Source organism: Argopecten irradians, chromosome 10, assembly GCF_041381155.1.
Source record: "Argopecten irradians isolate NY chromosome 10, Ai_NY, whole genome shotgun sequence".
Classification (NCBI taxonomy): domain Eukaryota; kingdom Metazoa; phylum Mollusca; class Bivalvia; order Pectinida; family Pectinidae; genus Argopecten; species Argopecten irradians.
The window spans coordinates 41,141,990-41,167,322 of record NC_091143.1 but is presented as its reverse complement, the minus strand read 5'-3'; the positions used below and the strand labels follow the sequence as shown (position 1 = coordinate 41,167,322).

Genomic DNA, 25,333 nt, shown 5'->3' with positions numbered 1-25,333 from the left:
ACTCGATCAACTATCCTAGCAGCCCCTTATCGCAATAGGTTCACTCTAATCATCTATGTAAACACCCATTTCCTCCTTAATCCGAATATAACATCTCACAGGCGTTAGTGTACGCATCAACTAAAAATGATTACTCTACGAAAACTCCTATCCACGCCCTATTCGAGCAGTTGGCAATCTTCTGTCAATTATTCTGATTAATAATTGTTCTATGAACACTCTTGTATGTTCGTTCTGAACATTACATCCTGTTACCAGATTATAGGTATGTATTGAGCATTGATCTACGAAAACTCCTCCGTTCCTCCTTATTCCGAACGCAGAAATTTACAACACACTGCGAACCATAGTATCAATGATCGGGACAACCTTCTACAGACATTTGTGCAATGAATTGCACCCCATTCCCTCCTTGATACGGATATAACTAGCTGTAATACACCATGGGCTATATGTTTGCATTAATGATCGGTTGATGAATACTCCCCTTCCCGCCCTATTCCGAACAGACACCAACAGAATATTTCTGGTAATTATTACTCTTTGGAAGATGCTGATTTTCTCCCTATTCCATCTGTAACAACTTGCATCTTGCTCACATATAAAACTCTCATTCCTGTGTTTTTTCTCTCTCAAAATAACAGCTGTTTATCCTCTGTAGACGATAAGTAATACATGTTTATCGAATGTAACACCCTATACACTCCTTTTCCCCGAACCTGCACAGCTTCCTAATCACTGTTAATGCACATATCATTGGGTATACATTTAAACATCATATGAACCTAGCAAACGTTCAGCTGTATTCAATACGATTAATATCATATGTCAATAGACTTATAACTAAGACATTACCCGTCGCTGAGCGGTTTACCAATTAATGTTGATCTAGAACTACGTAAGACGAACACACGAAATTGCCTGACAATTTACAATATACAAAACATGAATAAATCATCCACTCCCTATAGGGTAATAATAGGTTAATGTAGGACTGGGAGATAAGAGGCTAGCAACACCGCATCCTACTACGGGGTAAGGTAAAAAATTTTATCGTAATGTGTAGGCGATGTCCAAATTCTCTCCCGTCAAATATTAATCACGATACATCACAGATCAACAGAGTACACTGAGGCTATTGACCAATGATTAAGCTACGAGAAAAGGAAAATGTGTGTGTTACTGTATAGTTGGTTGTTTATAAGGGTCAAAATTTTCGAGATTTTGAATAAAAAAGGAGAAAAATAAATTTAAGCAGGTTTTAAATTTCGCGATGTGGTTTAAAGGTATGCTTCAACGATTTCTCAATATTTCTCGGAACTCCGAAATTTCCCGAAAAAAGGCGAAAATTCTTTTCCATATCATTCCCGCGAAAATAATCGCTTATATGGTATGTTCATTGTATTGCTGTTCTGTATATTGTACAAGATGTATACGAATATGGGGAAAGAGCATACTCATCTTGTGTAAATGTGTTACTTTCACTGATTCTTGCAACGTTTGCAATTTACAGTTATAAGTTTTCATCATTTTGTTAAGTGTATCATATTTCCTATGTACTCTACACAGACCATCTGAGATGGTGAGATTTTGTTGACGTCTGGAGGGGCTATTTTGCCTGTCAATGAAACTGTTTCATCGTATTTGAAGATCATGAATAGTATCATGTCGCTCCCGAAATGGTGACATTCATCTATTAGAAATCAGCTGTTATGACTATTGAAAGGGACAATTCCTCTACAAAGCAAACGGATTGTGATGAAAGGCCGTATACTTCTGTATTCCTGTAGGATTATGTAATACACATCTCAGATGCAATGCCTAATATAACTGCTTGTAAAGTAAACTTTCCTATGCGATGTTATTCATAATCATATTCCATATTTATATTTAGAACAACCGTTGTTTAAACGACATATGACATCTGGGTAGTCCTTGAGAATCCGTTAAAATCTCCCGATTCAAGTCTGGGAATACACATTAATCAAAATGTCACGTAGATTCCCGCGAATACCATCACTAGCTAACACTAAAAGGGTGCTTCAGAAAAGTGTCATACCATATATCTATATGTGTATCGACTCAGAGTTATATACATGTACACAAAATCAACTTTAAAGCATTTCGATCGACCCTTTTCACAAACGAAGTTCATTGAATTAAAAGGGCAAAGCAGAACAAAAAGCGCCTGATCATACTACACCTAGAAGTACATGTACAGTGTAAAGAAGTTATCAAACCGTCAACGAAGGTGGATTTGGAGAGGATTAACCCTGAATTTCACTAATACATCATAGTATTTTTGAGTTATGGAGTTTATTTGCAAAAGAATTAGATTTTGCAAAAACAAACAACAACACATAAACAGATTCATGAAAACACCAGATAAAAATAATGCAAACTATGCAATATCACGCTCTTTGTGTGCACATACATACTGCATATTCTCTTAATGGTTTCTAATTTTTTTAAGAAACCACAGAAACATAAACTCTTTACCATTGATCGAAATTTTTGCTGATGTCCCCTGTGGACTGGGCTTGGTGTCATTGATTGATACAAGCGTTCACACCAGGATAATATCGTCTTTTACAGTTCCAGATGTGTTTTACACAATTTTCACGAAGACATGACGACCGTTGTCAAAGAATCCATTATGAGTAAAGCTAGATGATCCGTCATCTTGCTTTTATCCGTCATGGATAACGGCCTCCTTCTGAGAGCGTCCCGAAATATTCAGCACAATGGGTTTCACGCGACACCTACGTCATGGCTCGTGCGTAGTTTACACGTGTATGGATACCATGTCACTGTTAGAGGTCGTTTCCTACTTGGAATGCGTTGATTGGTGTAACTAGTACACACCATATCGCATTCCCACACGTCTCGACCTCGGATCCGGACAGCCTTAGCCTCTAAACCAAAGTCGTTTATCACCATAGCCTTGAACCCAAAGTATTCACCTTAGTAACATGGTGGTTGTATACGGTTACCGTATCTTAAAGGTAGGTAGGTCATGTTGGTTCTTTCTACAGGTGGTAGGTGAGATAGTGCTTGCATCATATCGTAAACAGCGATATTTATAGTTCATGTGCAGATTATTACATTATGGATTGGTGGAAAGGTGCATATGGAATGCTTCCTCCAGATGCCGAAATATATTAGTGGTATATACGGTAATTTAGGCAAATAAACGATATGAGCTACAAATACATCAAACGGACTAAGATCTTAAATCAAACAGCCTGTGAATAATTGCGGTCTAGAAAGCCCGTAAGACTGAAGAGTTCCATGAATGCTGCAATAACACTTACTCCGTACAGGTATCCATATTCATCGAGAGATTCCTGGAAAATGAAGGAGAGTGATATGATATCAATCAAAGGTTTTGCACATAGGTAACATATTTCTCTCAATCTCTCTTTGATATGAGATGTGTTTGAAAGCAAAGCTGCTACATATAGAATGTAATAGATTTGCCTGCAGGTGTCCAGCGATAAAAGTGTTTTGGAGAAATACATAAAAATCATGTTTTCTCCCCGTGTATGTAGCTTAGTTTTAGGGCTTTGGTTTTCGCCTATTTGTGTTTTCGTCTCTAAATCTATTCATTACGTTTCACGATATATATACCCCGGGGAACATCTCCACAACATACCAAACGTGACTACACTCCAGATCCGAGTTTCCGAAATGCTTAGAATTCATTATCGCTTGCGCGCTTGTACACGGGTTTATACATCGGCTCACGGAGGTGTTGAGTCGTTGTAAATGATGGGCATTTGTACGTGGTAGACTTTGTTTAGGTAATGGTAGTTTTGCCTAGTGTTTGGAATCAATCTTCACAAACAAACAGACAACTTACCATGTGTTACTGAGCTGAATAAACCATGCACCAGTACCATTGGGGATCAATACATATACTGCATATTTCACTTCGTCTGCATTTAATTAGCATGCGAAGGGTCAAGAGGAAAGGTCAGTGTAATGCGTCGGACATGCGGTCAACGCATTTTCCTATACATATGAAAACAACCTTATGGCAGACAGATGATTCTGTATACTAGGTTAAGAGCTTTGTTTTCATGCATAAACAATAAAAAGTTGTTTTCGTTAAACCAACATACATAACATTTAGTGCCTCAGGGCAGTCGCCATGATAACAAAACCATGTGTGTTACTGTAAAGAAAGTTTTTTATCGACGTAATTTCGTGTTTTTCGTCAGTGTAACTACATTTTCGTGGCAAAATAATTTAGCGATTTGTACATGTGGTAGGGTCTACTGTAGTTTGTAGCATGCAAAAGTAAGTTGATTTACAGTATGTAAGCTATTTTAACTTATTTGGGGGGGGGGGTGTATTAAATTGATTTTGTCTGCAAACTGTGTGAATCCGCGTAGCTTTAAAATAGTTAAAAATAGTTACATCAATGCTTATAATTAACTGTTCAGACTACTTGATAATATAAAATACGTTTTAATGTACGGTTTCATTGATTTTCCAATGAATGAATTTTATTTTTTCTAAATCAATGCGCAACGTCGACGTCCCTATTGTGACGTTATGATAACGTCGGGTTTTTGCGCCATTCTCGGATTTAGTATGAAATCAAATAAAATAATTATTAGAAAATCAATTACGTATTGATCATTTATACATACCTTTGGAAAAATGCACTAGTCTAGAAAACTCTTTAAAGTGTTTTTGTGTTTTGTTTTCAGGAATCGCTTTACGAATTTGAAAGAAGTAGAAATAATTTTCATTTAATCGAAAAAAACACAGGCATGAATTAAATGATTTCAGTTAAAGCGAGCTTCAATAAAAATATTCTAATTGAAATTTCACAAAAGTACAAAAAAATGTATGCCTTACTACAATGATAGATAGTCATGCAAATTGTGATGCTAGACACCCGCTGATTGTATTATTACATCATTTCTAATGATGTTTAGTTTTATTATAATAAAAAACAAGTCAAAGTGTCCTTTATTTCCAAATTAATCATTCATATGTGTTTATGATTTCGCCATCATTACTCATGAAATTCCTAGGTGTTTTTATCACGTTATATTCGTTTTAATATTCATAAATTGCTTAGATTATCTGATGTGATTGACAGAAACCCCCTATTGTGTAAAGAAAGCGGTCACGCATAACTATCTATCGCCTGTGTCAATACATTCATCAAACCATGAACAGTACAAAATCATTATCCACAAGAAAAACACGTCGCAACGGTTGTCACGCGTCCCTAGCGAAATGACGTCATATAGGAAATAGAGTACCCGGATATTCAATTATAAAGACGAATTGGACGTCAACGTTGACCTATCGGGGTCTGTCTAAATTCATTTAAATGACCCTTGACCTAAACAACGGTCACATTCTTCGATTCTTTTGTTGATTTGATCTGATGCGGTGGCTGTCACAACCAGTTAGGGAGCTAGGATATCACATTATGCAAATGCAAGATGCTTCCAAAAGATCGGAATAATTTGGAAATTATATTCAATGAAAATCAAATTACCGTCAATATGGGCCACCGCTTTCATAACGAAGAACATTTACAATCTCTACGCGGCTTAATTATGAAAATTATTTTCTAGGTTACCCCAAGCACGTGTAGTGGTACAAAGCGAGCGCGTGCGTGACTTACTTTGTTACTAATTGTGTTAAACTACCTACACGTGAAGTGTGTACGAAACTATACACTTTGCATTTGTGGTCTATGGTATTTGATCAGATGCTTAAGTTTCACGTTTCCTCTCAATTAATTGTACAAAAAAATGATCTAATCAGTCCTCATTCAATAGTTTTAAAGATTTTTACAGATTTTCGTTTTCGTATTGCGACTTATAGAAAGGGATGATTTATTCAAGGAAAGAAAATACAACAACTGAATTTCTAACCCTACAATAATGAAAATTAGGTTTTTGTTTTGGTTATTCTTCCTCGTCGGTCATCCCGCATCTTGGTGTTCCATGAAGGGGATCAATCCATTAGTACATAGATTAATGCACTTCTCTCGCTTAATGCTACACCAGAATCTCCTAAATCAGCAAGGATGGCTCCAGGAGTTCTAGCTCCAATTCGTTGGAATGTGCCCATTCATACTGTAGCTTTGTAACAAGTGCCCCTTACACTATATTGTTTTCCAATTAATTAGATAAACTCCAAAAATCTCTTGGGTTTCAATGTTTAATTGTTTTTAATCAAGCAAATTTGCACTTAGCTATTTAACCCAACGTTAATCACATACACCGTAAGCGGTTCTGTATATTGACGAATGTGATTTTACTATTCGCTCAATGTGTATAGAGCGCTCCAATTTCAGGTCACTCTGTTTTGCCTTTTGTTGGAAGTATAAGTACTGTAGCCACCGTCCTCAGTGATTTTAAATGTGACAAAATTGCGGATCGTATATTTTCTGTTCTGACTTCCTTCTTCGTGTGTATCCCCGAAGACCGTATACAACAATTAAGTTTTGCAGTCGAGCGTTCACCTCTTAAGTGATAGTTTCACTCTGTCGCTTTGCAGCAGTGAGCAGCAATGTTCAGCAGTTATGTATTTCCATAATCCTTCGTAGCTCAGACATGGGAAAAATTAAGTGCAGAGTAATCATTTTCCAGCATTTTACAGCCATTCGTCAACTATATGAAAATGTTCCTAAGAGTTAAATTAAGAGCATGGGTGTCCTCGGTGTGTATGTTGTTTGCTTATCTAGAAATTTCGAAAATGCCATTTCATGTGTATTTTAATCACTCGCATTAGTCGAACAATAAAATTTAGCAGAATATTATCTGTGACAGAGCACGGTTTGTGCTAGATAAAATCCATTCACAGTACGTAACTTGCAAGGTAAATCTACTTCTGTTATACCATCGGTTATATGATGCAAATTTCATGTCCAATGACTCGCCATTGACGTTGTCTTCGAATTCAAGACTAGCAGGAATACATCCGGATTATCAATAGGCTATCCGGATTAACGGAACTAATAACAAATTAATATATAAATAAATAATCTATAAAATCATTGCACTGATGTATTCGGGATCCAGACTTTGTGTAAACAAAGAAATAAAATGCAAATTTGGTGATGCGTGCGTCTTGGGTATTACAGAATTAATGTGCATCGCGATCGGCAATTTCTTTCAATTGTGAGTTTCCATTTATTTATTAGAGGTGTCAGCGGCGGAAGCCGAGTGGAAGAGATTTTAACCTTACGCAGTTACAAGTTCTTCACAAGAAAGTAACACCGCGGCATTAATGTCGAACAATAGCTAATAAAATTACTTCACATGCAGTAATTGATTAAATTCTATCTCTGATATGGTGGAATTACATCGGTATAGACTTGCAAACATAGATTAAGATGTATCCCACAGAACAATTAAGGACACGTTCAGATGGTGTGTTCGGAAGTCGTGGACGGTAGCGGCAAATATCTCCATTACTGGTAATGCCGCCGATTTAGAGCCGATGGGAGCTTGATGAGGCAGACAATGGCCGGATAAAGGAAATCGTATTGATTAGTGGTAAAACATATACAACCTCATAAATGTCTATTCAGTTGATACTGCGTACCGCCCCTAGGCACGGACCGCCATTTGCCCTATTAGTCACCGTCCATAAAGCCACAAGACTTGCCCGACACCTCTGTCTCCCCCTCCGCCTCGCTCGATGTCATCTTTTATGACACTCGAAAATAAAGACTTCGTTAGATCTATTGAAACCCTAACAGTTTGCTAATCGTTATTGCTTTAATACCTCCGGGATATCATTACCCCGATCCCCAAGACCATTGTGTTTCCTATGGTACACACGCCCTCGGATTAGCGAACATTTATATAGTAAATCAGAACAATTGTGAGACGACAAAGTACTGTACTAGGTATGACAGGGCTTGTGAAAGCACCGCCGGCTTCATCCTCTGATGTATCGGCTTCCGGGATGGATTTTGCCACCAGAAACCACCATTAGGGTCTTCAAATATTTTTACACCGCTAATTACTGGTGTTAATTAGGAACATTACGATGTGTGACAGGTGATTATCTGCATAACACCCCTTGGGAAGAGGTACATTTGGCGGTCATCTATGGAGAAAGGCGTATGGGTATGCTCTCTCCACTCTCTGAGGGAGGTGTACGGGGATGGAGGAGGGGTAGAGGATACACGTTACACATGTGTAGGGGATCAATATCTCGGCTTGTCTATTTGTCCGATATCAAACTAACAAGCAGACATGACTGGATGCACGTATACATGCATAGTTAGAATGTTGCTTAAAACCGTTTTATCCGACAGTCCAATTTACAATGTAAGTCGTTACAAGCGATTAGCACTCCATGCTCAAAATGATATTGACACAAAAAATGTACAACGCATTTTTTCGGACTGGTTCAAGTTGTCACCATTGCATGAAAACGCAGAAGACGGTGTTTGTTTTGTTGTATTAGATATCTTTGTCTTTTTTACAAGGTCTCCCTTGACACCGCCTCACGTTTGGCCGTGTTTAGCGCTCGCGCCTGTGAAGTCGGTTCTGTCCACTGTTAAAGACACACCATAGTTTATGAATTGGAAGTCTCTGCTCCTGCTTTATAGCGATTAGCATTAAGGGAGTGGGACGACTGATTTGCCCGTTATTAGAATCAAGTGGAGTGTTATTTTTGGAATCTTTGGTACCATGCTTTATGCTTCAGTGAGATATCACTGTAGATAGGACAAGAGTCTAACTATTACAAAGACACAACTCGAATACACCACAGCCTCCGAAAACATTCACACTTTTACAAATGTAAAAAAAGCACATAGGTGTAAAATGACTCTGCTTGGTATAGGACATTTTGCCTAACACACCAAACTAAACTATCGAACTAATTCCACACTTCCACATTGTATTTCAAAGATACCTCAAGAGAGTTAAAGTTAAAAGATGCCTGAGGGACGGGTTGGGGAATAGCTCAATTACTACTGACATGTGCCTGTTTCGGGTCGGCCGTCATTCACGTAGGTTTTTTAGTACTATTAACCAAGTATATATATAACAGATATATTTTACGTGTGTATAGCTATAATGGCCCGCGGACAAGAGTAGTACACATCCTGGCATGAAAATGTCGGGTACAAGTGCTAGAAACAAACATTCACATTCCACTCTGTCTATCACCTAAGGCAGGATATGTTTTCATCAACACTGGCAGTTGTCCTGCTCCTCAATATATCTTCTCGTCTGCTCCTTGTTTCTGCTTCCGGTTTCATTTTTGCAAGCACATGGTTCAGCCTAACGCGCCATCCGGACGCTTTCTATCAAAGCACGCATGCCGTTTAATTTAATTGCTGCTAGCAGTTGATTGTATGATATTCACGTTTAAAATGTAATGAGATCCCATTGATGTCATTATATACTGAATGGTTGGTCGACTAGAATGATGCTTTTTTATTTATTTAAAGATATTGTCTATTCTTCAGGGAAAACAGCAGAATGATACATGTAATGTGCTGCCATGCACGTGAGTCGGCGCGTGCCGTCAGTCTTCTCAGTCAAGCACATCACTCAGTGTAACTTCCATTCAGGACAAGGACAGTGCTAATGTTTTCCACAGGCATACCGATACACTATACTCCGCGTTTAGTTGAACGATTCTCGGGGGACCAATAGACAATGCATTAAGCAACATGAAAACACTTGGTGTTTCGGCTTTTAATACTCCTCGCTAATGCTAAAAACATAATGCAAGAGGTCGTTATATTTGCTTAACATCATTCAAAATGAAGCTTATAATTCATGCGCTGTACCCAATTAGAGTCTTCTTGGTACATTTGAAATTGTCATAAATGTTTAAAAGCGATCACTTTTCAGGTTGTAAATTATCTATACCAGATCAAAGTTTCTTGTATCTACCGTACCAAGGTGTGTTTCGTGACAAAACATCTAGAATGTTCAGATCGATGGAACGGTCTCCAGTACTTCTACAAAATGAATTAATTAATAAAAGCACATTAGTTATTTCGAGCATAAATATAAACTTGTCGATTCTGTTTTTATGCCTAAATGTTTATCAAGAACTCATCATACACGAATGAGCATGAGGTGACAGCGACGAGAATTTATCTATGGGAAACATCTATGTTGTACTATGAGCATCTGAATTATTTATCGATATAAGAATATACATGCGAACATGACAGGCTTTCACCTATTAACCCTTTCGGTGCCACTAATGGACTTTCTACTTTGGTATCAATCTATAATACTAATCAGTCCACTAGTACCCTGATCCTAATAAATAAGCTTATACAATGTACCATTATCGTCGTGACTGGGGTCACAAAACATCAATTCGTGAACATCAGTAGATATAAGGTAATTTGGATGAAGTTCAATCATCATGTAGTTGTCAACATGAACTTCCTAGCAATATACTTAAATAAAAATTCCATTTCAAGTGCACATCGAGTTGTTGATGGTTATGGTGTTTATTTCACACGCGTGAGTTATTAATTAAAAAGTTACAAAAACATGAGCTTTTTAAGTAAGTTATTTTCAAAAGTTGCAAAAATACACTCTGTGAAGGTCTTGTCTTTTCAAAATTTACTCACAAACGTGAAATAAATACAGTATTGTAATCAACAACTATTCGTTGGGTAACCTCAATTTCTACAACTTAATCATGAACTCTGGATTTGGGTTAAAGAGCAAGCAATAGAGCACGGCATACATTACAGTAGACTTGTCGCAGGTCTACGTTACTCTCTCCAAGACATAATCTGTATCCTCTCCTTTTTTGAACTTTTTATTAAGTTTACTTTATGTTGCCATTGATATGATAGTATAGTATTTGAAAGGTTTCTTTCACCATTGATATCTGTAATGTTGAAGTAAATGAATCCGACTTCATTTAACACCTTGATATATTGCTGAAGGCGATAAGCAAGATGTTAACGTATACTGTATATGGGATGCAACTCTCCCGATAGAATTGATGAGTTTCTGTGATCTCTCAAAATGTGACAAATGAAGAGATTAAATATCATACGCTAACCCACACCCCAGTATATGTGGTCGATTTTAGTCGCTCCTTTCACTGTCATGGTATTCCCAGAGAATATTTCACTTTGGATATTCGTCAGTCTTGGTAAGATAAAGATACATTCGCTTCTGTTGTCCTTTCAATGATGGCTTTTCCCTTCGGGCGCGTCGTCATGAAAACTTTGTTCAGACGCATACGCGCGAAAAGTGATGGAATATGGCACCTACTTGTGACGTCATTACTTACGGATGTTCGCACCATGATACTGTAACTGGCTTAGGGATACATACGGAGCGATTATTTTTGACCACGCTTGACGTTGCTTACATCCACTTTGCATTGGTTCATACGACACTCAATCGAATAACCATGAAAGCTAGTTATCGAACTATGCTGCTGAGATGCATACATTTATAACCATGAATTACTACAATATATATAAATATTTACATCGGAGTTTTTAATTATCCGGTTGAAACTTTTTAGTTAGAATGAAACATCTAGAAATATTAAAGACGAGCAGAGAAGCTCCGGTATATATACCAGGCAATACAAACAATCGCCTATTTGGATTGACCTAAGCGAACTATTGTTTTTAAGGTCTGCGGTTTTGATTGATCTGTTGAGCTCTCTAAACTGTTATATCTCCGCTGGGAATGAATTGGCTATGATACATTTTTATCAGAAATGGAATCCGCTATAATAATATCTTTCCATCACTTTTGTATTTTACTGCAATATTCCGCCCAAACACATTATGCACTTATCTCGGTAATCTGTGTGATTGTAATGTACCGGTGATTCGTCTTCACAACAAAGCGTTTATATTATCCCGATGACACAGTGAATGGCGGTCATTGTCAATTCGGTTCTTGTATAATGGTTATGCTATACACTTTATATATGTTTGCATGTGTGTTTTGGACGATGGCCAAAAGTACCCGAAACAATCAATAGGGACATAGTTTATCATCGCAAGTTATTGGCACTATATCGGATGTCGTACCCGGTATGTAAATTGACCAGTTTAACACAGTAACGAATAGACCGAACGAGACGATCAGATCAATCTAAATATTGTCACTACGTATTGCCAGGCTTATTGACGGAACATGTTATTCACGACTGTATGAACTTTATACTGGCAGGATGAAATGAATCGGAGTGCAGAGACATTGACACCGTTTTATAAAACGAGTCCTTTGTTATATACATATGCGTGAATAAAAGTGAATTTTCAAAACTCCATCCGATTATGATATAATGGGTGATGCATATTATATTTTCGATCGAATTTTGTAAGAAAATATTTTGATGACGTTCAATCACTTCGGAACTTGTCATTTGAGATATGCAATTCTCTTGATCTCAAACTCAACAATATTTGGCTCACGCAGCTTGTTTAATATTGATGTACCCATAAACTACAAATATAAAGGTTTTTTGTTTTGAAATTCTGTTTTAGTTATACTATTGAAAATTTAGAGACATTTTAGTTTATCATATATGAGGAGGAAAGAGACGACGTTTCCATTAAAAAAACAACCCGAATCGCTTCTCTTTTTAACTTCTAATCAATTCTCGTTTGGCCTACGCTGACAAGAGAGGGAAGAGGGGCGATTGGTCAGAGGGGGAGGGCTCATTCAAGAATCTTAGACACTTAAAGCACTACATTGCAAAAATAACAGTAGAATATCAATGATCCACGCAGAAACTTGAAGTCTGTGTTATTATTCGCCATTCTATCTAGCTTTCAATACATAATTCCATTATCATCTTTATAGAGCCTTCCATGCACTGGTTTGTTTATTAAATTTCCTGTAGTACACATAGTAGCATTGTTGCACTATTGGAGCAATATCAAATAAAAAGTCTGAACTGATAATATTAACGGCAATATTAGACGTATGCTGGCTATATATTTTCATTTTTTTCTCTGTTTTTTTATAAGAAGTTATTATGATATTAAATACAAAAATTACAAACTAACCCCAGCGCGATGTAATGAAATACGCCCGTATAGAACAGAGCGATCGCAAAAACAACATAACTAAAATTCAATAAAAGAAAATAGATCGTTCAAGTATAACCATGGGACTTAAAGAGTATCCGACAAATAAAAGCGAATTCACTACAACCAGTGTTTCTAACTGATGAAAAAAGCAATGAATTGAAAATCCGAATCAGCTAATTGCCAAACTAGGAGATACCGTATAAGTTTTCAGATCAATTAACTTTTATTATAGTCAGAATTAGCCTCCAATTTTGAAATATGTCCCAAAAGAATAAAGAACTTTAACAAATCCTCAGTTTTCTATTTTTTCCTGTGTTGCAATTTAATTGGAATGCCCTATAAAAGAGTTAAAGCACGTGAACCAGTCACGATTTGGATTATCTGCTGACTGACGCATGCAAAGATTTTTCACAAATTAAGACGCAAGCATAAAAGTTTAAGTCTAAGTTAAACGAGTGTCGGTTTTCTCTGAGCGGTACTTTAAGACAATCTTCACGCGCTCTTACGTCACGCGCGCTTTGTTAGCTGGCTTATGATTGGCCTTCAGACAAGTCATCACAACGTGACCTCGTTCCCGTTTTAAGCAGTGCTACTTAAGTTTTATTTTCTTCCTGTGGATGCCAGGTTTTTTTAAACTATGATATTTTGTGTCGTATGTTCCACTCTCATCTCTAGAGGAGCTTTTCCTCGAAACGTAGTGGCTATGTACTTAAGAATGACGTAACTCCATCGAAACGAGACTATTCGAAAATTATAAAAAGAAAAGAAAAAAATATATATTCGTACTTAATGCTTCTGTGATTATTTCTTGTCGTGTCTAGAAAACACAGGCGTGTTTAAAAATAAACAAACAAACAAACAAAAGATTGCGTAATACACTGTTACATTTGTTTAAGGCTTTATTGACTGGCTTAATGCGCGTGGCCAGAGTTTGCATATGTGTTCGGGGCTGGATACTTGAAATTCCACGTTTTTTGTCTCGTTGAGTATTTTAGTTATACAATTGTATGCGTTAGATATAAATGTACCTCTGAGAATCATCTTAACATCGAATGATAAATACAGAATATGATATGTAGAGCCAATTCGTCAAGGGGTTGTTTCAATACTCAAATTTTGAATATTGTAAGTCATGGCGGTCTAATATCGATTACTTTGTATGTTGAAAGATGTGCCAGGTTCCTACAGCCGTTACTCCATATCTTATTTAAGTCCTTAGACGCGACAAGGAATAAACAAGAATATAATGTATTTCCTCACCGACAATTGATTGATCATTTAAACCCTATAATCAGAATAAGCACCAAAGGTTGAAAAATCCCTCCAGTTCAAATTGTTCAAAATTGATATTTTAACCGATGCTATCAGGGTTTTGATCATTATGATATTTTAACCAGCTGCTTTATAAAACAACTTTGACCTTCATTCGCAATGAAAACACACTTTTTGGATTAATTTTACTCCTAGTTACGAATGTTTTAAATACGGAGGCCGCCATCTGTTTCATGTCGTTCATTTGCAAGAATTTGCGGGAGATACTAACGAGATTCCAGCTAGCATACTGCATGGAAACCTCCAGTATTCCTTACGATTAGCATGTGACATTAAAACTCCAATATAGTAGAACCTAAATTCAAGTCATGAACGTTCCAGGACATGTACTAGTTCGAATCTGGGCACATATTTAACAGGAGGGAATATTGTTCTAAGATAATCTTTTGGAAAGTATGTAATTAAAATAAAGTCCAAATGCTTACCGTAATGTTCGTGTGGTTTTGGATGAACATTAGGATAGTTATCTGAAGTAAAGAACATACTGAGGCACTGCAGACTTTTGACTTATATATGAACGGTTATCTACGGTGGCTGAGAGCGGACATGAAAAAATAAAATTATTGCGTGGGAACGAGATATTATTGCGTACGTACGAAATATTTTTGCGTGCGAACGAAATATTGTTGTGTTCAAACGAAAGAATCATTTCATGGAAACGAAATAATTATTGCGTTCGAACGAAATATCAACGGTTCCCCTTTGCCCATTTCAAATGTCACAGTCTGCAATTTCATTCCCACGCAAAAAATATTTCGTTCGAACGCAATAATATTTCGTTCGACTGCAATAATTTTATGTATTTCATGTCCGCTCCCTGCCACCGTAAAACGGGTTTTCCAATTAAAATTAGTTTTAAAATTTCCCATTTGACTACTAACTTATTTCGTGTGGAGTACAGTGTGAAGAAACCGTTTTGCTGGCTGATTAACGATATAAGGAAAGCCTTTTATCTATGCGCTGCTTGTTTTTGGGAGGCTGCGGTATGTTTGTGTTGCCTCTCTGTAACAGTGGATCCCTTACTATTGTCCACTTCACAGCTTACTGTCATAGACAGGACACTACATCCATTTATTTCAAAAAATGCGTTCAATAGACAAAGCACTTCTGTTTTGTGATGAGCGAGGACATTTTGAAGAGTATTATGATTAGACATACCGAGTGGTGAAATGTTGGACATATTACCACAAAGCCCTACACCTCTTGGTGGCAGATTCGAAACACATTTGGGAAGTTCCAGGTGCTGACCGTATGTTGTCGATTTTACTCCTGGTACTTCGACTTCCCTTTACCTCCATAACCTGACTTTGCTTTAAAATTGAATTTGAGGTTAACTAAGACTTTAATTGAACAAAACAAAAATAAAAAACAAAAAACAAATAAACAAACAAAACAAACAAACAAACGAACAAAAAAAAAACAAACAAACAAACAAAATATAACATTTTTGTCAATATCTATTCCAAAACACGTTCAGTGTTCATAACTCAACTAGATGGAAAGTTTACGAGGGATGTGTTACTTAACGAAGTAATCCTAACTCATTACGAATTGGGTAAGAGATAACTTGCTCTAAGCCTTTGATATAACCTTTGCCCCTGGGGGTCGATCCACCATACGGCGACTGACGCCCATTTTTGTTTTTTCTTCAGTATATCTTTTGGTCCTAATCCGTATGAACTCTACGTATAATGTTTCACCTGCGGTTTGTAATATACCCCTTTGATATTGCGGATTACATCTCACCTGGCCGCTCATGTAACATATCCTACCTCGATCGTCTGGAAAGCCGATTGGCGCCGTAAGTTCAGGACATATGTACAACTCTCATAAACTGTACCGAACGTTTCCGGAATTTCTCGTTTAGCGACCACTGATCATTTTACCTGCATGCGTCTACAACTTTTTTTCATCTACTTTTTATCGTCCGTCGCGTCAGAAGCAGGATGACATCTTTACTAGATTACCTACCGTAGTTGTTCGAATTTGCTGTAGCCAACGCTCAAGAATTGCTATACTAATTTTGAGTACAGTCTTGTATACAACATTTTTGCACAGGCATGAAGCCCTGTCTAGGTTGAATTCAGGATTTTATAACGTAAGCAACATGCAATATTAACTTTAGATTGTGCATTCGTACTTGTAAACGTCATTTTATGCGGATAGAATGTGGTTTCAAACAAGTGTCGGACTCGTAAGCAGTCAAAATTAGTATATGAAGTGAATAAAAATAACAAAAATGGTCTGTGCACGTCGAACGCAGTATGTACTCAATTTACGATAATGCGTTGATACTTTTCTAAAGGAAAATTCACTTAGCTGTAAAATCGAAAATCTAAAGTGTGTGCCTGTTAATAAATAAAGAAAATAAAGTATTTAGAAACAGAGAAAAACGCGATAAAAATTGAAAATTTTGGCACGCTAAATCTAATACAATATATGCAATATATTGTTTAGGACTCTTGATGTAAGTTTTTAGCGCCGTCTTAGTTTTATGAGAAGAAATCACGCAATATCGGATGTATTTTATTCCAAATAGTCCCTCGTCTCTAAATGCTTCACGAATCGAAAGATTTAATTTCAATTTCAAGAAAAGATATAAGCATAAAAGGTACATATATACCCTAAATAATCGTTGATCACAGATCATTCTCGTTCAGTCCATCCGTTCAGCCGGAACTTCTCGCTCACGCCTATAACATAAGAACGACGAGAAGTTCCGATATCGAGAGCGTTCGATTACAGACACGTGCATGTCGAATTCTACCACAGTCCCCTCATTTGTACGAGAAGACACATACACGAGCGGGTGAGGCGCGTTTATGACATGCCAACTACCGGGTCTATCCTGACAGGACCAAGGATCCAATATATAGATTGATACAGACTACTTTTACTGCCAGTTTATGTCTATCAAGTTCTGACCCGACGGTAGTCGCATGCAATGTCTAAAACAAGCCCATACAATATTATTGTACACACACCGTGGCAGTCGTTTGACACAGTACTCTTTTAAGGATAAATGCGAGATTGGTGTAACTAAATTTTGGCCATTGTCCAGTGTTAGCCAGTGTTGAACATACTTTATATGGCGTTCGTTATAGAGCGGTTTGTGAACGATTCCGGAATTATGTTTGTCATTCACCACCGACTTGTAAAGTTATTTGTATATTAGGTGTTTCATGCTTCCTTGTTGGATACGCAGGCGCTCTAATCAGGAAGTTATGCATTGAAAACATGACAATCATTGAAAACAAAAGGTCGGTGATTTGTACTTGTATTGGTGTTTTTCAATAAATAGTAGATTTACACAAACGTTTTATGTTGCCTTGGAAACACAATTCTATTTGGATAAATGTCAATAGTTAAAACAAGAAAGCATTCTATCTCATATTTAGATTTCCGCCTTCTTATTGGTTAATGACAATGATATAAATCAATCAATATTTCATAATTCTACTCATTTTATGTACATTCATGAGCGCTAAAGTGATCAGCCGTATTTAACTGTCATAAAGGATAGTCCTTTTATGATCATACCCAGTCTGTGTGTGCTTTAGTATCTACAACTATATACATGTTTTTAATCGCTTAACAAATGTCATCCAGTTCCTATAGGATTTCCCACTGTCCATGTCAAGGCAAGTGTCTTCGCTTGGTATTAGATACAACGCTTGGAATATTTCCCTAAGCATCACTTTGAGATATGACTGGTTATTTAACGAGGTGTAAGAATCAAAGTTAATTTATATTTTGGCTGTATCAATAGCATTTTACTTGCAGAGATACATGAATGAGCGAAATGTAATACGTGGATCGATTTCTTCTGAAATTACAACAGTCGTGGTGTTTCTAATAGAGTACGAATATCGTACTGCATGTATAACAGGTAGCCTTGCATTTCGCAATGAAAATTTTGACCTTGTTCCTTTTTTCATGTTATGACACTGATCGAACCATACAATTTGCAATATTGTGCAACGTAATTTCATTAAGCCATATTTTAAAACATATTGATAATAGAATTTAAGCTCTATCACCATAAATTAATCGCAAATGAGTACAAATTAAAAACTTCAATTATTAACATGATTTATTTGATGCATTACTTGAAATTGCACGTTGCATTAAACGTAGATAAGTTTCAATGTAAAATATACGAAAACAAAAGCAGCGCGCGCGGTTTGACGTCACCCCTGGACATAGTGGCGGGGCGAAATGAGTCTGAATTGTTTAGGTTACCATCCCAAGCGATCGAACTGTGATTGTACATTTATCATAATGGTTCATCAACGATTATACGCCACAAAACACGAAGACGAGAGCCACTCGGGACAAACTTTGAACAATAAGCATCAGACAACATTCTACTCGGTATTGACTAACGTCCGTCGTCAAGTATTAAGTAAATCTCAAATGAATCCTATATGTATGTTCGGTCAAAATTTACTAATGCCTTTTTGGAGAACATTTTTGCATACGGATACATGTAATTTAGTTTATAATATTCTATAGAAACAGAATTTGGCATACAAACAGTTTTCGCCATAATCATAGATACATAGATTTATTTCTGACAAAGTAAGAATCTGTGTTCCTTTGGCAGTCAGCTCTGTAATACGTACATGCTTATGCTTTTTATGAAATGGAATAAAATTCAGGTTATATAACGACTAGATTTAGGTACACGTAGGTCGTTGATATTGTCTCTTGGAACTCCGGTTTTCATTTTACATCATGAACAACTGATATGGCCTAAATTATAGCCGTATATAGTACGCATCGCAAAAATAATCAGTACATTTATAGACCCAATTGTTCGACAAGAAAAAAATGACGGTAATAAGAAATATGTTATGCATGATGTTCGGTTTGATTTTGGTTCGAAGAACAACCTCTTGATCTAAGTATGTATACTGTAGACACCGACCTATTCTTGTTTACCTATGCATTTGTATGTAATAAACGATGTCTGTTTACAATTCATTGGGCTCTGTGGTAGCTTTTGTTTTTTGTATATCTGTTTTTACACAGACAAATTAATTCTACAACAGACATATATATGTTAAACATTAACGGTCCTAACTCTTTTTATGACAAGGATATATTGTAACATAAACAAAAGAACCACTTGCATAGTCTACATAGCTTTTGTATATACCGTAGTTACAATTACACGCATACTTATACATTACATCGATACTTCTTGCCCGAGTTGGCTAATGGTTCCGCGCTGGAGCTCTTCGGCGAGAGGCTACTTGTCAATACTCGAACTGTACTACTGACATATTTGTTGTGTAGTTCTGGCGTCGTCAACGATCTAAAACCGCAGAAAAACTCAAATGTCGATGGAACCAGTATCAGTGTGTTTTGGGAATTTGTAAGAAACTGTTAGAAAAAGACAAGGCCTGTTACATGTAACATGTTCATTTTCTTTATCTAAACTGATAGGTATAACTTATCAGTTACAATTTCTAGAAAATAGGATTCATGATTTGACGGTAGAAGTTTAATGGTCAATATCTCGATGTCTATTACTCGGCGACTGTTGCAGAAATAGGGGTGACGCGTTAAGAGAAACGGTCAATGGGCAAACGATTCTGTCACTCCTATAAATTGTCCGAGTTGAATGGTCAATATTTGGTCAAAGGGTTGTAATACTTTGGATTTATAACTGTACAATAGTGCGGGTGTTACAGAGGTTTTGTCCGGGGTGTGGCGGCCCGCTGGACTCCCCATCACATTGGCGCGGCGTTCACTAACACATCTATTTGTTGATTTATTTGCAGAACAAACTAAGGGTTGAGGAGCGCGAGCGGTAGGCCCAGCCTCAGCAGCCGTGTCTTCAGTAGCAGTGGTATAGTCCGCCTCTCATCCACTACAACTATCAGAACAGTGCTTATGATACGGCTCAACTTGGAACTGCGGGACACAATTCGTAATTAGCGGCGTCCCATGGAGCGATGGTCAAGTAACACCGATGACGTTACATTATGACTTCACACGCACGTGGACGTGACCACTCCTCCGGACAATATTGGATTCTGAAGTGATATTCTCTTGGATACTTGTCACAGTGGAAATTATTATTGTTTTATATATCTATCTATATATATATTGTATATATATATTCTCTCGTTTAGTTTTTGCTTGGATGTTCTGTGAGTTGGAAGACCTATCCATTCGTATTGTGTGTGAATGATTTACATACTCGATTATGCTGAGGAAAAGCAAACTTAAGGATTCTGGAAGTAAGGTCAAAGGAATATACCTGATGACTCTGGCGGAGGGACTATATCTACAGTTAATACTACTGTGTGGTAAGTCAAATTAGTTTTACGGGGCGGGAAACGACAGCCTCCGGTTATCCGCTGTCATCAAGGGCAGTGCACAAACACGCAAATTATTCTCAGAGTAATTAATAATCTTCCTTTTAATTTAGCTTCAGCAAATTAACATTTTTAATAAAATTTCCTTTCATTTTAAGAAATTGAAAGACATGTCCAATTAAAATATGTGACACTTCGGTTTTAGATAATATTAAAACCGGTGTACGTACACGAAGGAAATGTGTTGCTCAGCAACGAATATTAATTAGTGGGTATATTTTTAGATTTAAAGGGATAGTGGGTACTTACTCAGTTTGATTAACAAAATTTTTTCTTGGTAATTTTTGTCATAAAATTTATGTTTCCATAACCTCCATTTTACTTTTTATAATCCTGTAAGGAAGGACCCTTGTTTCGGCATTTTTCATTTGTTAATTGAGGTGTTTTCGGATAATGGCCAAGGGAATATTCAAATAGCTGTAGTGGTACATACATATACTTGTACAAATATACATACATGTATACAGCAAACCACATATAGTTTTATAAATTTGGTGTCATACATGTATGATATACACGAAACTTATTCAATATAAAGTATCAACTAATAAAATTAGCCCATATCTTTTACCTTATTAAAAATGTTATCAATATTTTGTGCACGAAAGTCATGAAAATGTCAACAAAAACGAATCAGGTTTAATCTATTTATGGCAATTATAATTTTTAATTGAAATTCACATCCACGATCGACCGAAGACAGCAGGAGATTATCCAATAATTATTAGTTACAATATGAGATCCAATTAAAAATCAATTATGCCTCGCTCGGAGATAGCTACGTATTATATTTTTAACTACGAAGACCATTAATCCCAGCATTAACAATCACCATCTTCTACATTTTTGTATATACTATACGTTTCTGTTGTAGTCTGTATGATATGGATAAACAGTCCAATTCATAGCGGATTAAGTGACGGCTGCGGGCTTATATTCCCGTAATGGTTTTTGTGCCTTTAAATTTTACACATGTCGATTCCATTTACATCATTTTGTCAGACCAAGGTCATTTCATTCAACTCTGTATAGATTTTTGTTAAAGTAATTTAGAAAATGTTTGTTCACGGAGGGCGGGCTGTACCCTTTAAGCAATATTGACGGGATATACTGTACATATGTCTACGTATACAATACCATTGTATCTCTAAAATGAACTTGGATGGTATCATTTAAATTTTGATATGATAGTTTTAGATTTTGTTGAAATAAAAATTCGACGAACGTTATCAATGCATATAAACGAAATATGACAACACAATCTAAAGATAAAACATATGACTAAGTTGATCATCAGGTATACCGTTCTATGTTGAAGTGAACGCCATATAATACTTCAAAAACACAATTTATTTTGAAAATCGTAATGCATTGAAATTCTATTATGATTTTGGTAGTATTTAACTAAATGAAACATATTCATGGATTATTTTCCCATTGCTACACATCTTGTGATGATAACTGTGGTATCTATATTAGGTTGCTACATGTACTTTCATTTGACGTAATCTAGCTATAGATATATTATAAATTTAATAGAAATGAAGTAGTTTTCCTTCAAGAACAATAGGAAATCGCCACTGAGATCTTCTCAAATCTGGTCATTCTTCTGAAAGTAATTCTATGTGTTCATTACATGAAATAGACATCGCTTTCAAGTTTGGATACCATACCCAATTGTTGTGTTACTTTTCACTAACCTATATATCATGTAAATGATAGATGAATAGAAGGAATTGTCAATTACAAATATAATGTTAAATAGTTTTGAAATCCCTTTTGAAAATGTGATTTCTACAAGAACATTCCCCTAGACCCCATCCTACGTGTACACTATGCTTCTTTCACCCATACAATGTACATATTATTTCGAAAATTATTGAGAACAAAAAGTCTTAATTTGATAAACTTTAACGCAAATATTAATGTTCCTTTCGTCTACACAAGTTTACGACAGCCCCCAGACAATACCACATTGTTTAAAAATTCAATTCCGTTCATTCCTCTTTCTAGCGATATTTGTTTATCTTTTCATATTTCCATTCTGAACGGAAATTACGAAAAGAACAAAATAAGTACAGGTTTCATATTTCAACTCGATCAGCTCGATATAGTGTCGTTTTTACATCGATATTGAATTCTGGAATATGATCAAAATTAGGGAAGCTTGCAGATTTTGCTATTCTATGGGTTTTGCATTGTAATATCGTTGTCATATTTTTGCAAATATACTGATCTATTAATTAGAAATTGATGTTTTTCTATGTAATGAATAATATATGGTAATTTCAAATTGTTATAGACAGTGAATGTCGGTTTCGCGGAGCAACGTACACATGGCATATATATAAATATGTAAATAGACGTTTCAAATAGTTTGTTAGTATGGAGAATTTTGATAATAATTTCTTACTTCATATCATAATTCATATCATAATTGTTGATCATTCAAAGAAACACTGAAAACTATAATATTGGTTTAGAAAGCAATGCTTTCTATTGTGAGAGCTGAAAACTTTCTTGCAATACACATTGAACATCGCCAGACAAAGTTATGCTTTCATTTCAGTCTAAATTCTGATGAATCGGTAGTTGACATGCTATTTACAAAGAAATGTACATGCACATGCAAACTGGATGATTCAAAAATAGTTTTGATTTGTTTTTTAGTTAAAGATGTATGTGCTATTGACTCATATACATATCTATATCTAAAAAAACTTTGATCAATGTGACTGGTGCGAAATCCGACTAAATTCATGCGTTACAGAAAATTCAGCTTCTCATGGAAAACACTATCAAAGAAAGCTATGGCGTTTTTCTGTTGGTCCACATTTCCGTGTTTGAGGTACACATGTATCATTATTGTTTTACAAGTGCGGTGTGCACATATGTTTCAATGTACACATGTAGAATATCAATTGCACACGTGCTTTATCCATCGTCCCGTGTATACGCGCGTGCGTGTTTCGCGTACATTAGGCATATACAAATGTCTTAATGGAAACGTATTAAGCCAAAACTAAGTACACTGATCAATTGAAACACGTGATATTGAAATGCGTTTTTCAAAAAACATGTGTTCTGATGTTGAAATGTGAATCCCATGGGATAGATGAAATGATATTGAAATGTGAGTCATTTTGAAATACAAGAATGGTCATAAGTCAATTACGATGTACATTTGTTTTCATCAAATGGACCACGTGACCCTGAAATAAGTCCTTGAAAGGTTAATAACTACTAGCTAGATCGCATGACACGTTAACAACTCTGTGTATTGTGATCTTGCGTGAAAATTGAAAAAGCAGATAATTACATAGCGAACTATGTACAATAAAACAGTTACGAGATAAAGAAATACAAAATGTACAATAGATCCCCCTTTCATTTTCCTTTGTTACTTTCAATGTCAAGCGAAACTTTATGGTCATAAAAAACAAACGTGTATGAATTACCTCACCAGCAGAGCTTTTGTGGACCTCTGACGTGAACAATTACTTTATCAGTTACAGTTAAGTTTATATTGTTTTCCATCAATAGAAAATATCTATATAGTTCTCCCATTGTTTACATTGGGATCAATTAATCGTTGACTCGTGTCGTGTAAAGTGTTAAGGTCCATTAGACAAGTGCGCCGTCCTATTATCGTTTTTATTGTCGCCAGTTATTGTAACTTAATGTGAATTTCACTGTCGGGCGAGTTGGACGATTTAAATGGTATTCATTATGCAGTATGTATTATTTATAATGATTATACGTGAATCTAAGATATCACAATTACACTAATGATATGTCGCCATGACATGATGTATGATTAAACTAAGAAAATATTGGACTCGTAAAAAGACTCTGGATAAATTCCTATCAATACCAATGGTTATTGTATGACGAGTATCACTGCCCAGTGGTCATTTATGTACAGATGCTCCAGTCGGTATTTTTAAAAGGCTTCCTTGGCATATTCACGGTTGTATCAATTAAAATGTAATAGGATTATAAAACTGGTACAGACCGTATAGCGCAATCTCATTGAACTGTACTGCCGAATATAGCCTACAGAAATAGCTTGTAAACCTAGGAAAGTTTTAAATTTTAAACAAGACTTGTTGATAAAATGGCGGAAAAATTGATAAATTTGTCTTTTGTTGGGAAACTGAAAATTAGGAAATGTTTAACCGTAAAGATGCCAATACTATGTAAGTACATTTTCAAAAATCATGTTCATTCGCAAGGAAACAAGCAAGCAAATAAACGTGTGTTTCAGAATCATAGTAGTCTTATATGTATGACCGTCTACTTCGTTTAAGACGGTCTGATCTGGTTCTAATTTTCTTCTTCTGAAGTTTTTTTCTGCGGCATTATTATTAGTGTTATATTGTAATATCTAACATTCTTTTTTGAGATCGTCTTGATTCCAACCATGTCTGTACCTGCTGTTCTTGGCCTGTAAGGGCATTGAGGCTAACATCCCACGTATGTTTGTATAAGAGTTTGTGTGAGGTTACATGCAATGATGACCACAGGGATCTGGGAATTATTTATATGATGTACAGCTGATTATATA

The 25,333-nt window shown here is 36.1% G+C and overlaps 1 protein-coding gene across 6 annotated transcripts in view; it reads left to right on the top strand.

Moving 5' to 3' along the window:
* The window catches only part of LOC138333923 (protein amalgam-like), a 154,386-nt gene that overhangs the window by 39,428 nt on the left and 89,625 nt on the right, over nt 1-25,333 (top strand). For all 6 annotated transcript variants that reach the window (XM_069282583.1, XM_069282585.1, XM_069282587.1 and 3 more), the window contains one exon: nt 20,167-20,697. In XM_069282583.1, coding sequence (XP_069138684.1) covers nt 20,595-20,697 — 103 coding nt within the window. In that variant the 5' untranslated portion in view covers nt 20,167-20,594. The remainder of the gene's footprint in view (nt 1-20,166; nt 20,698-25,333) is intronic.